General features: G+C 36.2%; 1 protein-coding gene across 1 annotated transcript; it reads left to right on the top strand.

Moving 5' to 3' along the window:
* Positions 1-23,278, top strand: LOC123653887 (GTP-binding protein 1). The gene is made up of 17 exons (XM_045589865.1): positions 1-458; positions 3,938-4,049; positions 7,136-7,310; positions 8,361-8,539; positions 9,031-9,194; positions 9,834-9,956; positions 12,225-12,340; positions 13,080-13,224; positions 14,570-14,752; positions 16,901-17,036; positions 18,302-18,435; positions 19,186-19,341; positions 19,379-19,510; positions 19,548-19,679; positions 19,717-19,848; positions 19,886-20,017; positions 23,153-23,278. The coding sequence occupies exons 1-17, from the start codon at positions 363-365 to the stop codon at positions 23,276-23,278; spliced, it is 2,373 nt and encodes a 790-aa protein (XP_045445821.1). The 5' UTR covers positions 1-362.
* Positions 23,279-23,912: the final 634 nt, after the last annotated feature.

Genomic DNA, 23,912 nt, shown 5'->3' with positions numbered 1-23,912 from the left:
AAAAAGTTGGCACATCTGCCATCTGTTTTATTTTGCATAATTCTATTTCTATACATTGTAGGACGAGATCTTTGGACGAGATTGTAAATGAATTGATTGTGCCGTAATATTTACGCTTCAAAATTACTTAAGAGGTGTTCATTTCAGTGTCAGTTACTAATTTGAATAGTTTCTAATAAAATATTGAACGCTTAGATACTTTCGCAGTATGTGTATATTTCTAATTTCTATTTAGTATTAAAATTGAAATAATAAATAATAATTGTCTTTATTGTTATAAAAATACTTTTGTGAGTATCGAGTGGCGACATAATGGTGTAATCATTGATTGTTAAATTGTAAATTTGAATACAAATACAATAATGGACAAGAACATGGATTCGCCGACCACTGAAAGTTCTCTGCCAGAACTGGAAGTTCTGGACAGTGAGACCGATTATTCCAGTATTCGAGGAAAGGTATGATAAATGAAAAATCGTAGTTTATTTGTTGACGTAATTTGCGCGCCAAGTAACAATACCCCATTAAGTCATAACAAGTGTATAAAAATAAGAAATATGTATATTAATTATTATTCTATAAAAGCCATTAAGCAAAAAACAGGACAGAATCAGTATTCTAAGCAGTAAATTAATTAAATTAATTTAAAGAAAACAACAATAACAAAATAATTATGTTGTTGCATCATAGTGGATATGGGCAGTTTCCAGGAAAAACCTGATTGTGATATTTTGATAATGAATGATGAAATTTTCGAGTACAATAATTCTTTTATTAAATAGGTATATCTTTTTTATTTTATTTTTTCTTATTCTTATTTTAGTAGATAATTGGAATAAAATCTATTATTATTAAATATAAGATCTTGATTTTATTTTATTTACTTACTTTATGTTAGTATTGTGTGCTTGCAAACGGGAAAAAATCTGACTTCAATCACATCAACAAGTGATACAACGTAGGTAGACAAAAAAAAATAGTCAAGTGAATATGCTTCATCAAAGATTACAAAATAAATAGTCATCAGATCTTATCAAATTTTAATGGGGGGGAGGGATATGGTAAGCATCAGCTTTTGATTAAAAGAAGAATCATCAAAATCAGTACACCTAGTGAAAAGTTAAGCGGTATAATACAACGTAGGTCGATGAAAAAAAATACGCATTATTAGATATAACTCGAAAAGTACTTGTTAGATCTCAATTAAATTTAAATGGGATCACATTATGAGCATCGCCTTTTAACTAAAAGAATATCATCAAAATCGGTCCACCCTGTCATAATTTCCTAGATAACATACATAGGTAAGGCTTTAGATTAAGAACCTATAAGATAATTACGCATAATTTCATTACAAAAAAAAATAACCCTAACCTATCTAACTACCAAATTAGACTGTTTATCGACATAATTTGGTTACAAAAAAAATAACCCTAACCTACACACACATACATTAAAAAAAAAATACAGTCAAATTGTTTTATAATTTAGCTTCTGAGTCTATTGGTCTATTTTGAAAAGTTAGTGTTGTGTTAGGAAGCTTCTTTACCTGGTGAGATAGGAAAGGAAACATAAATGTGCCAAAACTACCATTGATCAATATTAATAATCTAAATATGATTCCTGATAAACTGTTTAGTCTATCTATATAAACCTCGTGTCACAATGTTTGTTAGGGCTGATTGCTGAAACTACTGGTCCGATTAACTTTGTTCTTAAAATATAGGCTATATTTTATTTTTAACTGACTTCAAAAAAGGAGGAGGTTACTCAATTCGACCGTAAATATATATATATATATATATATATATATATATATATATATATACTAGCTGACCTGGCGAACTTCGTATCACCTTATTTTTTTCTGAAATATAATAATAACATAATATATCAAAATAAAATATAGCCTATCTTTTAAGTTGGATCAAACTGCACACGGTGTGCAAATTTGACTAAAATCGGTTAAGTAGTTTAGGAGTCCATTGAGGACAAACATTGTGACACGAGATTTATATATATTAAGATATTAGAGATGCCACGAATAGTAATTTGGCCGAATACCGAATACCGAATGTTCGGCGAGGCTCTTGGCCGAAGCGCCGAACATTCGGCAGCCGAATATTCGGCCACACTTAGTACTTTTCGCGGGCGACAAGACACAACTCGTCACCGTACAAGTTTAAACTTGCATCGTTGAAGTAATATGTACTTCATGGTTGTGTTACAACCTGCTTTATTTGTTGGTCGTTGGTGCATCGTATGTACTGTATACCTACTAAAATATAACATTTAATGTTATTGATTACCATAAGAAATATCACCGTTGATTCGAGTAAAGTTAAATGAATCCAATTATAAGAAATCGCCTATTTGGAACTTTTATGAAATTTATAACGAAGACAATAAACTGGCAGTTTGTTTGTTGTGTTTGTTTCTTACCACTGGTAGATTTTAAATTTTAATTTGTTAGTTCTTTTTTGGTTAAATAAATATCTTTGTGAGTAATATTTTGAGTTTTTTCATAATTTATTTGGTAATCCTTACTGTATTTTATCATAAATAAGGAAGTAAATCTGTTTATCACGATTTCACGCCCAAACTGCTGAACCGATTTTAATAAAATTTGGTACACAGATACTCTAGAGCCTTAGAAAGGACATGTGCTATAATTTACGCGAAGTCGCGGAAAAACAGTTCGTAGGAAATAAAAAAATTGCTATTCGGTATTCGGCCAAATGGTTAACCATATTCGGCCGAATACCGAATAGCGAAAAAAAGATGCCGAATAGCCGAATACCGAATAATTGCCGAATATTCGTGGCATCTCTAATATATATATTTATGTATGTTCGGATATAACTGTTGTTTATCAACCGATTTTGATAATTCTTTTTTTGTTGGAAAGCAGATATCCCTAGTTTGGTATCATGATAAGGAAACCAGGATCTGATGATGGGATCCCAGAGAAATCGAGGGAAACTCTCGAAAATCCGCATAACTTTTTACCGATATTAATGATTTTTAATTTAATCAAAAGCCGATGTTAATAATAATAATAATAATATATTCTTTATTGTACACCAAAATATAAACAAACAGTAGTAATTACAAAAAAAAAAGATGTACAAAGGCGATCTTATCGCTGAAGAGCGATTTCTTCCAGATAACCTTTGGGCACAGGACATGATATAGTAGTGACGGATAGGAAGTGTACAATATCCTTAAGGATGAATAAAAAAAAATAGTGGATAATAGATTCATTAATTCATACGCATACACATATAAGTACAAATATCCATACATAAATAATCAAAATAGAATAAATATGTTTATCATGTGGTCACATTTAAATTTCATCGAGATCTGATTACAACTTTTGGAGTAATCTTTGATAATGCGTATTTACTTGACTATTTTTTCGTCTACCTACGTTGTATTACTTGTCGATATAATTGAAGTTGGTTTTTCTTTGTTTGCCTGCAAACACAATTATATTATGATTAATGACCATAATATTTTTTAGGCAAAATAAAAAATATGACAGTACAAAGCTCACTATTCAACATACATAATTGTATATTATTTCATTCTTTATTAAAAACAACAAATAACAGGTACCAGCTAAAATTGCCACTGATAAACATTTTGTTTACACAAGTGTTCACACACACTGTACACTGTTTTTCTAATACTAACATATAAACAAGTTTAGCCATTGACCTAGTTTTTATAAATAACATTTAGTAATTTAAGTAAATAATTATTTCAAATTAATATTTATTTAACTTGAAACACCAACGGAAGGGAACCGCATTACACATATATGTTTAAAGTGCTTTCCCAATTATAGGTGAATACAACTACATATTAAGATTACAGTACTTAGAACTGAACAAAAAGAAAGGAAATCAAATTATTAATATGAATGTTTCAGATGATACTAGTAAGTCCCACAGCTGATGAGTATGATCTACTACGTAAACAATTGCTAGAGAGGCTAGAGGCGGGAAATGGAGAAATCATTTATGACATCGGTCATGGAGAAGGTAACAATTTTTATATACTACTTAAGTAGTACAAGATGAACTTTATCCTGCTTATTTTTTTTTTTTTTTTGTGAATATAAAGTTTTTTTTAGCCGACTTAACCTTATAAAGGTGTATTATAAATAAAGAATTAAAAAATTAAATAAAAGTAATAATTTAAAATAAGTTTTTTTTTTCTTATTTTTATTTCATACAAGTCTAGGATCCCTACAATTATGTTGAACAAGCTTGTATGTATCAAAATAAAATAACTTGACTATGCATCAGTCAGTACTCAAACATGAAGTGTAGTGCTTAATGTTCTTGACTTTCTGCATCCGTATTTAAATACAATTTTTTTTACGTGGTCATTTTACGTAATAATCGCTTTTCTGGTATTTCTTTTTATATACTATTATCATGTCTGTTAAACAATGTGGTTTTTGTTACGAAGTACTTAAAAATTAAAATTGATTATTGTTAATTTTAATAAAAAATACTACATATTCTAAGACAATGTAAGATTTTTAATTCAACTACAAATACTCCTCATGCTTACTGCTACATGAAATATAGTTTTGAAGCACTATTATGGCTTGTGTTAAAAATAATATTTTTTTAAATTGCATGTTTATGAAATCATTGTACTTCAGTTGATTAGATTTCATAATTTACGATAACAATTTCGAATGAATGAGTCGACAAGTAAGCCTTACGTAATAAATATCTTTGGAGTATTATTTGCTATTATGGTATGGATGGTATTTAATTATTTTTTTTCATAAATTGTATGAGTTAGTATTATAGAAAACAGGTTTTTGTTCGCCAGTTGGTTCGTATAGAAATTTTACATTATTTTTTATGTTATGCTATCGAAGGAATGCATTTTTTCTGTTTGCATTATTTTTTACTACCCTATCTGTCTGTGTTTTGGTAAAAACCAATCTATGTAGTGATGATATAAAACCATCACGCGTAATATGCTGAGAAAAAGGCTAGGTAGGGAATAGGGATAGCTGGTAACCTAATACACCCTCTTTCTCCTTAAAAACACTCAAAATAATTCACAGATATTTATTGCTTACTAGACATCAAATTTAGTTGCAATTCATGTCGATACCGAAAATCTCTAGTAATTACAATAATTGTGTTTGCTCGCAAACGAAAAAAAACCGACTTCAATTATATCGACGAGTAATAGAACGTAGATCGACGAAAAAATAGTCAAGTAACTACGCGTTATCAAAGATTACTCAAAAAGTAGTTATCAGATCTCAATAAAATTTATATGTGACCACATGACAAACATCAGCTTTCGATTAAATTAAAAATTATTAAAATCGGTACACCCAGTAAAAAGTTATTGCGGATTTTCAAGAGTTTCCCTCGATTTCTCTGGGATCCCATCATCAGATCCTGTTTTCCTTATCATGGTACTAAACTACTAAGGTATAATACAACGTAGGTCGACGAAAAAAGCGTCAAGTAAAAACGCATTATTAGATATAACTCGAAAAGTAGTTGTTAGATCTCAAATAAATTTAAATAGGACCAATTGACACACACCACCTTTCGATTAAAAGAAAATTTGTCGAAATCGGTCCACACGGGCAAAAGTTCTGATGTAACATACATTAAAAAAAAAAAAAAATATACAGTCGAATTGAGAACCTCCTCCTTTTTTGGAAGTCGGTTAAAAAATAGTTAATTCTTAAAATCATTTCATTGTACTCAACTTTAGTACTGAAAAATTCACGACCATAGCAACACCGTTAACATCTGCCTGTGTAAAGTTGTAAACAACAATATTAATCGTACGTGTGTGCGTGTACAATGATACCTTATAGTGCACGTTTTCTCGCATGTCTCTTATCTGTTATGACTAGATCGTATGGGGAAACCTGATATTTATATTATATGCTCGAAGTAGTAATCGTCGATAATAATAATTATTATTTAATGATTCTTAGATGTATTTGATTTATTGTTGCGAGGGGCGTTAACAAAACTGTACAAAAACGTTTATTAGTAAATGAAATATTGCTCAACAACAACAAACAATAATGCATCTTATTTCGATGTTAACGATATCCTAAGGTATTTAAGAACACCTGTAAAAAAGTAGACAACTATGTTAATATTATATTTTTGTTGTACTATTTGATGGTGTTGACTTATGAATAAATAAAGGAAAAAAAAAAATAACAATTTAAGGACCCTTTACGATGCGGTGTCGTCTTCTATGTGTCCAATGACGTGTTAAACCTTTGTAGTACTTTGTATTTGTAGTATAAATATATAATATTTTTAACTACCTTTGTAGTTAAAAAAGGTAGTTAAAAATCGACACCAGCAATTTATACTAAGCTAACTCTTAAAAATGAACTTTACAATAGAGACTTATAAAAGGGAAAAACGTGATACCTTTTATATTAATTAAGAAACTTATTTGAAATTTGGTATCTTTAATAGTTAATTTATTCATTGCAATTTCACAATTTTTTTTTATTACATATAAAAACACATTTTATCAAGTTCGCATTAAAAAACAAACTTATCGAAAAATCGAATTGGCGTAGTATAAATTGTTGGTGTCGAAATATTATATATTTATGATTTAAGGACCATAATTATAAAAGAATAATTTTAACGAAATACGATTACCAATTGTCCTTTCACATTGTAAATAACATTACAAAAGTTCAATAATGTTTTTAAGAAAGAGTCGCAACTTACCTAGGACTTTGCTATACCATACCTTACTTAGAAATTTGTATGTTTTGTATATACGTTTGCAAATTTTGATTTATTACATTTCTCGAAATATCTTACTAAAAATGAGGAGTAGGCCGTCTGGGGAAGTACCTCAACATTGCAGAAGAACACAGCTAATCAATACTGCTCTCAAGAAATATTGTGTTCCTGTGGCGAGTAACTTAGCCAGAGCTCATCGGGATGATTAGAAGTAAGGTCGGTAACGCGCTTGCAATGCTCCTGGTGTTGCCACGTCTATAGGTTACGGTAACCGCTTACTAGATATACCGTACAAATGTTAGCGACGGTATGAAAAAAAAATTAAAGCCTTATAAGTCGTACATCCCCTCCAGATGGTCGGGGGCTGACGGAGGACGAGTACAGCGCGTCGGTAGCGACGCTACAGTCTCTAGTGAGCGGCGAGCGCATTTCGTGCGTGGAGCTGCGCCGCTGGGACTGCGGCTCCGGCCTCACCGGGCAGTACCTGCTGCGCACCGAGCTCGACCACAACGATTTTATGGAGATCAGGTGACTATCTATCTAATATCACTAGGAGGGGGGAGGGTGCGACATCACGTGTATTTTTGTTGAACCGGTAATTTCTAAACCAAAGAAAAACAACCAATAACCTTGCAACACCCTGCAAACCTTGATATCTGACTGAAATTTTTTTTGACAAATTTTAATTTTCCATAGCTTATTCAGATTATACCTATATTTTAAAAATAATATTCTATAATTTTAATATACTTTGCGCAAATAAAAAATACACGTAATTTGTAAGTATTGTTAAAAATTCACCAAAAGGGATTTGGGGCTAAAAACTAGCTAAAAACCATCACGTAATTAATCAACGAGTGTGTCACCCGCGACCTCGGAGCCTGCAACAACGCCCAAATTAATATCATAATCAAGTGTCATAATAATATTCGCGGTAAGTCCCGTAGAAGCATAAGTAATCAGGGCCCTATCTGAAAGGGTGTACCTATAGTGCAAATGGTACTGTGCATCAATAATGCGTCAATCGTTTTAGGGGAACCGAAAGACACATGCAAGGAATATGTAGAAAGGTATAAATGAAGAAAAGGTCAGCCGTCAATGTGCGAAATCGTTATCAGGGCGCTACGGTATTAATTGCACCCGCGTGGTACATGGGCTAGATCCGTTCCTAGTCGTACCTATTTATGCACTCCCTGCTAAAATATTTTATTTAAAAAGTGCTTTAGAATTCCCTTTTCCACTTACATTACACATTCTTTTGATTTGTATCAAAAATCTGACACTCGATTAAATTATCGACACACGAATACACCTAGTCACAGGCTGTGTTCGACTTACTATCACTACTTGAATTTGCAATGACTTGTTAAACTTTAGCCGGACATGGACGCAGCATTAGCAACCAGAAGAAAGGAAAAAAAAATCACTCATCCCAGAAAAAAAACAGTTTAATTAAATTATTTTTTCACTTACATTTAGCATATTATTTATTGAAAAAAAATCGATATTTTTAATTTATGTTATTTACTAAGATTTTCTTCATTTCCGTTTAATTAAATCAATGACGTAATTTTTCAGGGTTGCGGTAGTAGGGAACGTGGACGCCGGTAAGTCTACGCTACTGGGAGTGCTGACACACGGTGAGCTCGACAATGGCAGAGGGTACGCTCGACAGAGGCTATTCAGACACAAGCACGAGGCCGAGAGTGGGAGGACCAGTTCCGTTGGAAACGACATCCTGGGCTTCGACAGCTTAGGTGAATCTATCAAATCTTATTTCAGTATACCCTACTTCATTATTACTTCTACTTAATTATTTTTTTCACGTCGACCTAATAACTTCAAATTTGCTCATATTTCTCATGTTGCTTATAGAAATAAATATACTTATCGAAGTAGGGTAAAGCAGGATAAATCCTGCGTAAGTGATGGAGCAATACAAACTGAAGAGGTACCTCAACCTTACAGATAAATAACACTGCTCTTAAGTCGTAGTTCCCTGTGGTGAGTAAGGAGGCCAGAACACCCGGTGAGGCTCGAGCCAATGCGCATGCTTCTGGTGTTCAGGCGTCAATAGGATACGATAACCGCTTACCATCAAGAGGAGCGTACGCTTATTTGCCGACCTAGTTTTATTTAAAAAAAAATACTTTTGAAATTTTAACCTTCTTTGGTCTCTGGTCAAAGTACTAGATTTCATCAACTAAACCAAAGAAATCAGTAACATAGTAAACGATCTGATCTCCAGGCAACGTGGTAAATAAGCCGGAGCACGGTGCGCTGGACTGGGTGAAGATCTGCGAGAAGTCATCGAAGGTGATCACTTTCATTGACCTTGCGGGTCACGAACGTTACCTCAAGACCACAGTCTTTGGTATGACGGGACATGCGCCAGACTTCGGAATGCTCATGGTAACCCTAGCTTAAACCATAAATATATGTTTAGTTATGATTTACACTTACGATATTTTATGGGTGAATTTCAAAATACCCTCTTTTAATGAACATTCAGTTATTTAATAAAAAAAAAAATGTCACTTCTCATTTGCATTTATCCAATAAACTGTCCTTAACCTAGACTATCTAAATTAAATTAAGCTTGGGTTCATCAAAAAATATCCTGCTCAAAATCTCGAGCAGACCTTCTGGGGAAATACTTCAGCTTTACAGAGATCAAGTATTACTGTTCTCAACTAGTGTTGTGTTCCTGGTGAGTAAGGTGACCAGAGAGTTCCTGGACTGATGAGATGGGATTAGGAGTAAGGTTAGCAATGCGCCTATGATGCTTTTAGTGCTACAAGCATCAATAGGCTACGGTAACTGCTTACCATCAAGTGAGCCGTACTTTTATTCTATCTATATCTAGTAATAACGGTGGGGTTGGGGTTGTTTCCAGCCAAGCCAGCCCTGCGGTCACCAACCCGCCTGCCCAGCGTGGTGACTATGGGCAAAACACATAAGTTCACGTTATTTTTGGCGTAAACTTGTGGAGGCCTATGTCCAGCAGTGGACTGTATAGGCTGTAATGAATGGGTTTGTTTGGTGTTGCAGATCGGCGCAAACGCGGGCATCGTGGGCATGACGAAGGAGCACCTGGGACTAGCGCTGGCCCTGGCCGTGCCCGTCTTCGTCGTCGTCACCAAGATCGACATGTGCCCGCCCAATGTGCTGCAGGTACCGACCCATTATATAACCTGCCCATTATATACTTTATTGTACTTAAAAAGGAACTACAGAAAATGATATGTATGGTCAATGACAAAGGTGGACTTATCGCTAGAAATCTCTTCCAGTCAACGAATGGTCACGAGCATGAGATGAGAGAAATAATAGTATAAAAATATTTAAATAACCTAGGAACACCTATGAGCATACTTGAAATGATATCCAGTATTATAGATATTGGGCATATTGAGCACTAGGCGACAGAGACGGGATCGCTTTGCACATTTTGCAGGGGTCGCCAGCATAAAATTGTTTTGATCAATACAAAAAAAAAATTAAAAGTGTAGTATTCATTAAATATCTATCTGTATCCATAAAATGGAAACAAAAACGAATGACACATAAAAAAGAATAATAGAGCTATGTGTATAAATGACGATTTATTCGTTTTTGTTGTTCAAGCATCAGATCAGCGATATCCATATGATGTTGTACACGGGCTATTTTCCGCAACTCGACGTCTTGATGCGCCTTTTTTGCGTGAGATATCCATATGAATTATTTTATATTTTTGTCAGACTTTAGAAAAAAGAAAATCTATGTTGACTTTGATTGATTTCTGAATCTATAATCTATCTATTCTATATTCTATATTCTTTCTATAATATATATAAACGCGAAAGGTCATTCATCACGAAATCTCCGAAACTATAACACCTAGAAACTTGAAATTTGGCAGATAGATTCCTTATAGAGCGTAGACATCCGCTAAGAACGGATTTTACGAAACTCGACCTCTAAGGGGGTAAAACGGGGGTTGGAAGCTTGTATGAAAGACCTATGTTATTGAAGTAAGAGACGAAATTTAAAATTTAAGCTCTATAGATGGTGAAAAGGTGTCCAAACAATATATCTTTAGAAATCAACCCCTTTTTGGGGTTAAAACGGGGGATCGTAGGTTGACTCACTGATCACGAAATCTCCGAAACTATAACACCTACAAACTTGAAATTTAGCAGGTAGGCTCTTTATAAGGCGTAAACTACCGCTAAGAATGGATTTTACGAAACTCGACCCCTAAGAGGGTAAAACGGGGGTTGGAAGTTTGTATGAAAGTTCTATGTTTTTGAAGTAAGATGCTAGGGTATTTAAAATGTATGCTCTATAAACGATGAGAAGATGTTCAAATAATGTATATTTAGAAATCAACTCCTTTTTTGGGTTAAAGTGGGGGATGGTAGGTTGACTCACTCATCACGAAACCTCCGAAACTATAACAGCTACAAACTTGAAATTTGGCAGGTAGGTTCCTTATAAGGCGTATTTTACGAAACTTGACCCCTAAGGGGTAAAAAGGGGGTTGAAAGTTTGTATGAAAGTCCTATGTTTTTGAAGTAAGAGACTTGAAATTTAAAATGTATGCTCTATAGATAGTGGAGGAGGTGTCCAAATAATGCATCGTAATCTATATATATATATAAGAGAAGGTCACTGACTCACTCATCACGAGAACTCAAAAAACGCTGGGTGGTTTCTATCCAGCATGGACAAAGATAAAATTTGGCAGGGAGGTAGATTACCTATAGTTAGTAGACGTCCGCTAAGAACGAATTTTGCGATATTCCACCACTAAGGGGGTTTGATTGAGGTTGATAGTTTGTATGAAATATATGCAGCAGCTATAACTTCGCCTGATAGGTTGTTATTTATACTGCAGCTTGAAAATAAAACTAAAAATGTGATGTATAGAGGTTTTATAAAAATAACTATTAAATTATAATAAATTGTGCCTTTGAAAAAGTTACTCAGAGTGATAAACATTTCAAGTGAATGAAATAATAAAAATAATTTGCTTTAAGCATCTTAATAGTAATGCATATCTTCATAATCACGCGGACGTAGTCGCGGGCAACAGTTAGTGTAGTATTATAAAACAAAGTTCCCAAAAGCGTATGTGATCGATTCCCTCAAAATCTACTGAACGGATTTTCATGCGGTTTCACCAATGAAGGACTTCAAGAGGAAGGTTTACGGAACGGCTAAGCCGATTTTGATGAGCGTTTCACTGGAAGTTTGCCGGGAAAACTTTGTGACAAACTGATTTCAACGCGGGCGAAGCCGCGGGCACAGCTAGTAGAAAGTATATATCGATGCAAAAATGTATTTAGTTGTAATTTTTTTAAGATTTTTTTTAGTATTTTTAACTCAATTTAACGCAATATTCTTCTAAATTAAATTTTAGATAAAAACTGATGTTACAATGTATTTTATTTACAGGATAATCTCAAGCTACTTATCAGGATTCTGAAATCATCAGGATGTCGAAAGGTTCCAGTGATGGTGAAGACAAGGGATGATGTCATTGTCAGTGCTACCAACTTTGTATCACAAAGGTTAGTTGTGTATTTCTAGAAATAATTTAATAAAACTAAAGTTTTATAAAACACATTTTTTGTATTTCAGTTTTGAATGAATCAGGAAATTCGTGTAGGATTGTTTTTATATTTGTTTTTATTCACTCACTCATGCCTTTTAGCCTGTCGCAGTCCACTGCTGGACATAGGCCTCCACAAATTCGCGCTAAAAATGGCGTGAACTCATGTGTTTTGCCCATAGTCACCATGCTGGGCAGGCGGGATGGTGACCCGGGGTGTTTTTATTATCAAAATATTAAATGGAATTGATAATCTTTTTGGAGTCGATTGAAAATAATTCAGTATTATAATTAGGTTTATATTTTTATAAATAAAAATGAAGTGAAAAAATATGCAGAACAGCTGACCAATGGTAGCCGATTTTTTAAAATCTTTCTAATACTTTGTAGAGAGTTCTTATGGAATGAAAATTTAACAATTTGTGTCAGGAAATTAGAGAATTTTAGGAAATGTAACAATTAATTTAACTTAAGTGTTTGACAATTCTCAAGACAGCAAAACATCTGTAATACTTTGTCTTCTCCATTACTCGTGACATTAGAAGAAAAAAAAAATGCGATTTTGCACAATTGAAAGCCTTTAAATTAATCCTCCTTCCTTAATTAATTCAAATAAATAAATGAATGAAGCGTAAGCTTGTTTCAGATACATATATACATACAGACACACATACCCTTTTTATATTTGTTTGTTCCAGGCTATGCCCTATCTTCCAAGTGTCCAACGTGACGGGCGAAAATCTGGAGATGCTAACGATGTTCCTCAACCTGCTAAAGACCAGGATGCCCTCACAGGATGACAAGCCTGCTGAATTTCAGATCGATGATACGTACTCTGTTCCTGTGAGTTTAAACATATATATATATTTTTTTTTATGGAAAAAAAATCAAAATGTCTTAATCAACATTTCTTTTAACGACTACCTAATCAGACAGTCATTTTCCTGTATTGCAAACAGGTAAGTCCTTGTATTTAAAACATTTGTTTCGTTTTCTATAATTTTACAATTTGCGCAATAGGGTATTTTCGGTAGTGAAAAATAAATTATAAAATTTGATAAAAAATTAAAGTTTATGTAGAAATACACTTAAATATTCAGATTTGGAATCGTAAAAGCACATTATTGTTTTATTATATTGAAATTAAATGTCGTATATTTTAATCTGTATATCAAGTGACCTAAAACACGACCCGCCATGACGTCATACGAACAATAACAAAAACAAAGTTCTGTCAGAGCTGTAAACAGCTAGGTACATATCTATCAACTTTAACTTCAAGGAGTAATACTTGTGCTCTTTCGTTAGTGCATTTCATTTGTAGCTATTTATTTATTAAAATGCAAAAAGGTTTTGTAAAAGCAGATAGTACGAATCTGCCAAAAATTGATTCAATGATGGTTGTAAACTTTTTTGCATGTAACCCAACCTTCAGTTCTGCCGAATTAAGGAATGTTAAAACATCTTTGTAAGTATTACTTGTTATATTATACTGTTATTTTTTATTTATTTAGGTATACTTAATTTGAAAAATAATGTTAGAAAGTGTTAGGTTATGTTTTATTCCTTATGTTACTGCCAAATTAAGACTTCATAGTTTTTTTTTAATACTAGTATTTGTACAGCTAGACGCTAAACACCAACGATAGCTATTGTAATTCATTATTTTACACAAAAACATCAAATATTTGTAGCTGTTAACGTTGAACGACAAAGAGTATATGTATAAAGTATTGAACTTTTGACGTATTAAACGAGTTTGGTCTTACATACGTCATACACGACTTTTGTTGCTAACAATATTACGTCACCAAATCGTTGATAGCGTTTTCGCGGAAATAAAAATGATTTAAAATTTAATTTAATTTTATTTTTTATTTAATTTAATTTTATGTTTTATTTAATTTAATTTTATGTTTTATTTAATTTAATTTTATGTTTTATTTAATTTAATGTGTTTATTTTGCCGAAATATATATTTTTTGTGGCTTTTTATTAGAAAATCAACATTTTGAAGTACTTTTTGGAGCATAGTAGAATACCCTATTTTTCAAAATTTTTTGTTTTTCTACTTTTTTATATATACACTTCACTGTTTGCAATACAGGAAAATCAGAGGTACAGCCGTTATTGGTATCTTTTAGAGTTATTTAAATTAGTCATAATGTAAGTGTTGTACGTGTCGCAGGGCGTGGGCACCGTGGTGTCGGGGACCACCCTGGCGGGCGTGATCCGCCTCAACGACACGCTGCTGCTGGGGCCCGACCCGCTCGGCCGCTTCACGCCCATCACCGTCAAGAGCATCCACCGCAAGCGCATGAGCGTGGCCGAGGTGCGCGGCGGCCAGACGGCCAGCTTCGCGCTCAAGAAGGTGGGTGAGGGCTCGTGCGGCTCGGGGGTGTCCTGCTCGTGGTCTCGGCGACCGCTCCCGGTGGGAGCCGGCTGGCTGGCTCTACTTGGACCTACTGGGACTTTGAAGCTCAGTATGTTGAGGGGGCTTCGGAAAAATACCCTGAAGTATCACAATTCCGGAGTTTATCGCCCACATACAGTTGACGTAACACATAACAAACATTTGTATTGGCCATACAGATGTTTGTCGTGGTCTGGGTGTTTGTGCAGGCCTTGTGGATCTCCCCACCGTGCCTCGGATAGCACGTTAAGTCGTCGGTCCCGGTTGTTATCATTAACACTTGATAGCAATCGTTACACACAGCAGGGATTATATCCGCCAACACACATTGGAGCAGCGTGGTGGATTAAGCTCTGATCCTTCTCCTACATGGGGTAAGAGGCCTATGGCCAGAATGGGAAATTACAGGCTGAAGCGTGAGTTAACGTATTCAATGCTGAAGTAAATATTTCTTCCGGTGATTCAATTTTCTTCGTGATAGAAACTAAGAATCAATTTATGTTCCTCTCAAATGATTATAAACATAACTAAACATAGTTAGCAAAAGGCAAAAAATTGACATACTAAGCCTGCGCTAAAACTTGAAACTACAATTGCTGATTTTTCGGGTACCCATTCATAGAAGCACTAAGCGGTAGAACAGCTTGCAAATGTAACCATAATGAAAACAGTATTTTTCTTTTATAAACCAAAGTATTAGAGCTTTTTCTAACACGCTGCTATCTGTATCTTGGCGAATATTGTATCATCACTCATCAGCATTATCACTTCAGCCTATCACAGTCCACTGCTGGACATAGGCCTCCCCAAGTTCGCGCCAAAAATGGCGTGAACTCATGTGTTTTGCCCATAGTCACCACGCTGGGCAAGCGCATTGGTGACCGCTGGACTGGCTTTGTCGCACCAAAGACGGGCAGCAGCTGGCATGGCAGAACTGTGTTATCCCTGAGTCGCCTCTTACGACATTCAACTAACCACGAATACTGTAAACTTATTGCAATTAATTACTGCGCGTTGAATAGGATTTTTTTAAGTGTAGACTTTTTAACAAGTTAATTGACTCCTAAACAGGGAAGTCTTAAAAGATAATTATTTTAAAATGTAATTGACTAAAAAAATTATGATACCAGCAAAAGCTCAATTTCAAATAACGCTTAATTTACAATGTTCTCAAAAAAGTCCAGACTGGAACAATTATATATTTTTTTTTAACCATACAGCCTTTTAAAATACGAATATCGATTAGATAGGTACTTTAACCACATAAAAATATAATTATTCAAGATATAGTTATTATAAGCTGGCGCTATCCAAATAAAATAAAAATATGGCTAAACATAAATTTAAATTTTCTATCACATGATTTTAAATATCTACAAGTTTTCTTTCCCTTATTAACATATCGTTTTTGATATGTTAATTTGGGAAAAGTTTTTTTTTTGGAAATTCTATGTAACAAAAATAAGATTTATAAATACCCCATTTTCTGTCTGTATTTATTTTCTGTGTACATTTATTCGTATCTGGTGGTCGGAATAGATCTTGCGTCCTCTGAATGCAATTCCAGAGTCATTCCTATTGCGCCGCCGACTTCTTGTAAGCGTTGTCGAAATAGTGATCCTGATTTGAAAGCTATCATTTATAATATAAAGTTGATTTAAATTCCATTTTTAAACTTTTTTTTTATTTATTATTTTGTTCATTTGTTATAATAAAATATATACTGTAAGAAATATGAAGTAGTATATATTTTCAATACATAGAAATTGAATTAAAAAAATGTGTAATTTTTATTTTTAAATTAAAACAACAATATTTGGTTGACTGACACTGACAAATTTTTAAATGATGACGTGAAAAACATTTAAAGAAATTTTAAATAGATAATTTTTCAAATATGTTGTTTCGTTTGCAGCTATTGCCATATAAGTTCATCACCATTGCCATTGTTTACTATTTGCCATTTGCAAGATTTTTCATAGCCATTATAATATTTAGGCCATGATCTAAATTGTTCATTGACATCGTGATAGGATGGCGATATAAGTTCTAGTGTATATATTTCAATTAAAACAAATGCTCTAATACAAATTATTTGTGTCGCAGATCAAGCGGTCCGCGATCCGCAAGGGCATGGTGATGGTGTCCCCGGCGCTGAACCCGCAGGCGTGCTGGCAGTTCGAGGGCGAGATCCTCGTGCTGCACCACCCCACCACCATCTCCTCGCGCTACCAGGCCATGGGTGCGTGCTGTCTCAATGCTGTACTGGGCGCATCGCATTCAGCCTGTAACATCCCACTGCTCGGCACAGGCCTCTTTCTCCATGTACGAGAAGGATCGAAGCTTAATCCACCACGCTTCTCCACTGCGGGTCGGCGGATATGTTCCCTACTATGAGTAACGATCGCTGTCGTGTATTTATGATAACAACTGGAACCGACGGCTTAACGGTTGTAGTGGACGCGCGGGTCGAACGTTTTGGAAAATTAAATTTTCATGGATGAATAAAAATTGTTAAAAATCGTGAAGATCTCTTCGTTAATTATGTGATAGTGCAATTAAAATGTCTTTATCAAGTATCTAAATGCGCCCGCGGAGCGACTAATAGCGATTTCTGAGTTCACACGTGTTTATTTCTTAAAATCTACATACAAAAATACTACATAGGTTAGGTAGGTAGTACATGAAGAATTTCAACCGAACATTTATAAAGTAGTGCCTGAGATCTAAAATAAAAAGTGTATCCGTGACAAAGGAGTTCCAGTTGTTGGCTATTTATCAAAAAAAAAAAAAAAAAATCAGTTTCTAACTTGAACATTATAGAAAACTTTACCTTAGAACAAAGTGTAATATGGTAGATGTGTTGACTCAACACGTATTTTGTTTATTAGGCTTTGACCTCGATATAATTTTTAGGTAAAAGAATAGGAATTAATTTAATAATTTCGACAGCGCCTCTTGGGTCTATTTGGTGTAGCGTGAGCAAGACTGAACCTTACAACTGTAACGTTTAAAGCGAGCCGAGTTCGATTCTCAAAGAAACTTTTTTTTTGTCTTTTTTTTTCTTATTTCTTAAATATTTTCATATTTTTTTTTTCACATACAGACAGTTCTATTGCTAACCCATGATAAAATTGAGCAAAAAAATAAATAAATGAAAAAAAAGTCGAAATTTGGCTTACTAAACGCGAGATCGTTGAATGCTGGCAAAAATAAACTTCATGTAACGATTCTTGAATTCTCTCCTGAGATTTTAGCGATAAATGAAACATGGTTAAAGTATGGAGAAGAGTCTCTGGCACCCATAATTACAAATTACAGATTTATATACAAGGCCAGAGCTCCCGGAGAGGGGGTAGGAGGGGGTAGGTGTTGGGAAAGATTTAACTACAAAAGTGAGACAATATGCTCTCTCTTCGTTAGAACGAATGTGGTTGGAAGTTCAAGTTCCAGGCGTCAATATAGCCCGCGGTACTGTAGACCTGATGCGACCTCACCTGTGTGCAGTGCACTGCGGCAGTATCCGGCAGACGGCGTCCATCTTGTCCATGTCCCGCGACTGCCTGCGCACGGGCGACAAGGCGCTGGTGCGCTTCCGCTTCATCAAGCACCCCGAGTACCTCAAGCGCGGCCAGCGGATGGTGAGCTTATCCTATTGTGTCACATTTTTTAATTTTTAGCACTAGCTTACTGCATTGTTGGACACCACCTCACATGTATCATGTATGAAAAAAAAATGTGTAGCTATTATTACTATTTATTTTTGTGTTACCTACACATTAGGGAATTCTAAACATTTTTTAATATCATATCAAAAATCGACCGTTCCAGCGGGAATCGAATCCGCATCTCCGACTGAATGTGTCGGTGCTCTAGCCAATTAAGCTATGGAAGGATGTACTCGCTAGATAGATCATAAATTTCGATGTAGTTATGTCAGTCATCTGTTACTTATAACACAAGCATAAAGTTGCTTATCTTAGGAATAGACGACCGTGTGTGTGTGTGTGCTATAGGTAGGGTTGCCAACTGTACTCTAAAATAGAGTATTGTACTCTTTATCATGTTGGCGTACTCTATAATCTATAACGCTAATAGAGTATACTGAAATTCTCTTTTCTGCTTCATTGAAATTGATTGAAAATGAGCTCTTGATCTATATAAATTTAGAGTTTGGAGTTATAAAATTCTTTTAAAAAACATGAAAAATTGTTATGTGTTGCAAAAAGTACGAAAAAATACCTTTTTAAAAATATAACATAAATGATACTCTTTTTTGAAAGTCAGTATTCTTTATTTACCTCCTTTGAAATCAGATATACTCTATTTCTTCTAATAAAAGTTGGCCACCCTAGCTATAGGTGTATATTAATTGCTCGACCCTCACGCAGGTGTTCCGCGAGGGCCGCACCAAGGCGGTGGGCAACGTGCTGCGGCCCGAGCCCGCCGCCGCGCCGCGCGCGCCGCCCGCCCGCCCCGCGCGCCCGCCCCGCGCGCCGCTCGCGCCGCACGCCGCCAACACCGCGCCGCTCTCGCAGCCGCCGCAGGTATATATATATTATGTTCCGCGAGGGCCGCACCAAGGCGGTGGGCAACGTGCTGCGGCCCGAGCCCGCCGCCGCGCCGCGCGCGCCGCCCGCCCGCCCCGCGCGCCCGCCCCGCGCGCCGCTCGCGCCGCACGCCGCCAACACCGCGCCGCTCTCGCAGCCGCCGCAGGTATATATATATTATGTTCCGCGAGGGCCGCACCAAGGCGGTGGGCAACGTGCTGCGGCCCGAGCCCGCCGCCGCGCCGCGCGCGCCGCCCGCCCGCCCCGCGCGCCCGCCCCGCGCGCCGCTCGCGCCGCACGCCGCCAACACCGCGCCGCTCTCGCAGCCGCCGCAGGTATATATATATTATGTTCCGCGAGGGCCGCACCAAGGCGGTGGGCAACGTGCTGCGGCCCGAGCCCGCCGCCGCGCCGCGCGCGCCGCCCGCCCGCCCCGCGCGCCCGCCCCGCGCGCCGCTCGCGCCGCACGCCGCCAACACCGCGCCGCTCTCGCAGCCGCCGCAGGTATATATATATTATGTTCCGCGAGGGCCGCACCAAGGCGGTGGGCAACGTGCTGCGGCCCGAGCCCGCCGCCGCGCCGCGCGCGCCGCCCGCCCGCCCCGCGCGCCCGCCCCGCGCGCCGCTCGCGCCGCACGCCGCCAACACCGCGCCGCTCTCGCAGCCGCCGCAGGTGTGTGCCGCTCGACCACCGTCGATAAAAAACTATATTACCAAATATATATATGTGCTGTGTGGCTACGGCACAAAAAAAGAATATAGCCGCCCCCTTTCTTCCCGTGGGTGTCGTAAGAGGCGACTAAGAGATAACAAAGTTCCACTACCACCTTGGAACTTAAGAAGCCGACCGATGGCGGGATAACCATCTAACCGCTGGCTTTGAAACAACAGGCCGAAGACGGGCAGCAGCGTCTTCGGTGCGAAAAAGCCAGCCCTGCGGTCACGAACCCGCCTGCCCAGCGTGGTGATTATGGGCAACACACATAAGTTCACGCATTTTTGGCGCGAACTTGTGGAGGCCTGTGTCCAGCAGTGGACTGCAATAGGCTGGAATGATGATGATGATATATATATTATGTATTTGGAGTTTACTCCTTAAAAGAAACGATGTAAGATCCGTGGTATTAAAAATAGGGAGAGTGAAATCGTATGAAATAGTAACACTGAGCAGTAACGAAACCTGCTCCAAGAGTGATGTTTACCGCGCAACGTCGCTTGCGAGGAAGAGATGATTGTACTTTAAAATATGTTTTTCATCTTTTTAACCGACTTCCAAAAAAGGAGGAGGTTCTCAATTCGACTGTATTTTTTTTTTTTTTTTTTTTTTTTTTTTTATGTATGTTACATCAGAACTTTTGACCAGGTAGACCGATTTCGACAAATTTTGTTTTAATCGAAAGGTGGTGTGTGCCGATTGGTCCCATTTAAATTTATTTGAGATCTAACAACTACTTTTCGAATTATATCTAATAATGCGTTTTTACTTGACGCTTTTTTCGTCGACCTACGTTGTATTATACCACATAACTTTCTACTGGGTGTACCGATTTTGATAATTCTTTTTTTGTTGGAAAGGGGATATCCCTAGTTTGGTACCATGATAAGGAAACCAGGATCTGATGATGGGATCCCAGAGAAATCGAGAGAAACTCTTGAAAATCCGCAATAACTTTTTACTGGGTGTATCGATTTTGATAATTTTTACTTTAATCGAAAGCTGATGTTTATCATGTGGTCACATATAAATTTTATCGAGATCTGATAACTACTTTTTGATTAATCTTTGATAACGCGTATTTACTTGACATTATTTTCGTCACCTTACGTTGTATTATACCTCATAACTTTTTACTGGGTGCACCGATTTTGACGTTTCTTATATAAATTAAAAGCTACTATTCGTCACGTGGTCCCATTCAAATTTAATTGAGATTTGATTCGTAATTTGTGAGTTATATCTAATATTGCGTATTTACTTGATGGTTTTTTCGTCACCCTACGTTGTATTATACGTTATATCTTTTTACTGGGTGCACTGATTTTGATCTTTTTTGTATAAATCAAAAGCTAATACTTGTCATGTCGTCCGTTTTAAATATGATTGAGATATAATGAGCAATTTTTGAGTAATCTTTGATGACACGTATTTACATGACGATGTTAAGACGACTGTGGTCATGTTCAATACTTTGCCACAACGCCATCTATCAAAATGTTATGAAATTACTTCGTTCACTATCGATCAAATTACAATATTCCACTAGAGTAGAGAGTAGCAGTTTATTCGTTATAAATATATTTGAGCTTTTAATTTTTGAGTTATCGCTAATACTGGGTATTTACTTGGCTATTTTACGTCGACCAACGTTATATTAACCTCATTACTATTTTACTGGGTGGACCGATATCGATGATTCTTTTTTTAATCGATAGGTGGTGCTTGTCATGTGGTCCCATTTAAATATAATTGAGATTTGACTCGAACTTTTTGAGCTATATCTGATATTGCGTATTTACTTGACTGTTTTTGGAGTTTTCTCCTTAAGAATCGATTTTCATTTAAGGCCCCGGAATGAAAAAATTGAACAGTAAAATCTACTGAACGAATGACCTTGTTAGAGATGGCGTTCAGACGTTTTCTAATAACGCAATTAGGTTCCGATAGATGGCGTTATTGCATTCATTTATTTACAATTTGATATAGTAATAATATATTTCTTAGACTAGTAAGCCTTTTTGTGCCTATTTAGACAGTTGATCTGAAGGGGTAAACTCCAGTCGTGCATCGGAGCTGTGTGAAAACATGAACATTACATATTTTTAATAAAAAAGACATAAACCGTAATTCAATATAAATCCGCTTCAACTAAAAAACCCGCCGTAATAAGCGATGTCAGCGCTTCGCGCGAATCGACGACGGGCCTTTTATGAAATTTCTGCCTACAATCGCTAACAAAATGTTAGAAATAGCAGTAGAACATTATATAATTCTACAATTTTATAATGTCGCGTTATATGGAATACGAACAAAGTATTACTATTTTTTCGTCGATCTACGTTGTATTTATTACTCTTCGATGTAATTGAAGTCGGTTTTTTTTTCGTTTGCGAGCAAACACAATTATTTAGATCACGGTGATCATTCTTAAGGAGTAAACTCCAATTGCTTCTCTAGCACACTTATTTCAACAATGATGAATGATAAGCTTAAAGTTTAAAATGTTAATTATTACTAGTCTCATTATCCGTAAGGGAAGTAGCGAGTCATTCCCAATACAAGTGTCTCTGACAACTTACTGGGAAGACTCGGTGATAAGTTGTAACTAAGATTATAGAAATAAATGATTTTTATTATTATAATTATTTCTGTAAGCTATATCGATGAGTATATTTCGACACCAACAATTTATACTACGCCAACTCGAATTTTCGATAAGTTGGTTTTCTTAATGCAACTTGAATAAATGTGCTTTTTTTTTGTAATAATAAAAATTGTGAAATTGCAATGAATAAATTAACTATTAAAGATAGCAAATTTCAAATAAGTTCCTTAATTAATGTAAAAGGTATCCACGTTTTTCCCTTTTATAAGCCTCAATTGTAAAGTTAACTTTTATGAGTTAGTTTAGTATAAATTGCTAGATAGCGAATGCTAGCGCGACCCCATCTCGCCCCACCCAGGCGGATGACTGCTAACACGTGGTGTTTTTTAGTCAGTAGGAGTCTGATCCATGATGGATTTTCCCCACGTAAAAAAAAAAAGTATAAATTGCTGGTGTCGATTTGTACGATGTCCAATGTGGTGCAGACGCAGGAGAGCGACGTGACGGCGGCGGACTCCCCGTTCGAGCTGCAGGCGGACAAGCGCGGCGCGGCGCGGCGCCGCAAGCGGCACGACAAGCCCGCGCCCGCCGCGCCGCTCGCCGCCAAGTAGCGCGCTCGGGCGGACTCCTTCAGTGCACTCGACTCGCTTCAATTCATTCTTTTGTATTTTTTTTTTGTTAATGTAATAGATACTATCACAGCTCATATAAGAGTTGATAATTTGAATTAAATTCAAATATTATTTTCAAAATACATTTGAGTTACATAGGGCCTTGGGGAGCATCACTAACACACATAAACATCCTGCTCGCACAAATTGTATGACTACCCTCATTACCATATTCCTTTGCATCCTCTTACACCACAAACGATCACGAACGATTTTCACACTAACGTAACTAAACCTTTGACACAAGATCACGCATCAAAATGAGTCTGTGATGATTGTGTTGACACTGACTTGAACATTTAAAGTGTTATAAGAATTCCTATGGCAATACGACTAGTTTATACTTAATCAGTATCAAGTTTTATAGAGATACATGCCTTATTGTAAAACTTTTTATAGATTAGCCAATGAACAGTTAAATCTCAAACTCTATATTTTATATTTACACATAAGTAACACATGTCCGTTATTAAAGGTACATATTTAAGTATTCAAAGCAATACATTTTCTTCGTAGATTAGAATCACACTATGTGTTTATAAATGTCATGTGATTAACCAGTCACTTAATTTAG

Source organism: Melitaea cinxia, chromosome 5, assembly GCF_905220565.1.
Source record: "Melitaea cinxia chromosome 5, ilMelCinx1.1, whole genome shotgun sequence".
NCBI lineage: Eukaryota > Metazoa > Arthropoda > Insecta > Lepidoptera > Nymphalidae > Melitaea > Melitaea cinxia.
This window is presented reverse-complemented; position numbering and strand designations above follow the sequence as displayed.

Excerpts from the sequence above, each read along its gene's own strand:
- LOC123653887 (XM_045589865.1), top strand. The coding sequence starts at position 363 with ATGGACAAGAACATGGATTCGCCGACCACTGAAAGTTCTCTGCCAGAA. Across the intron at positions 7,311-8,360 it reads AACGATTTTATGGAGATCAG|GGTTGCGGTAGTAGGGAACG; the intron begins GTGACTATCTAT and ends GTAATTTTTCAG. Across the intron at positions 9,957-12,224 it reads GCCCGCCCAATGTGCTGCAG|GATAATCTCAAGCTACTTAT; the intron begins GTACCGACCCAT and ends TTTTATTTACAG.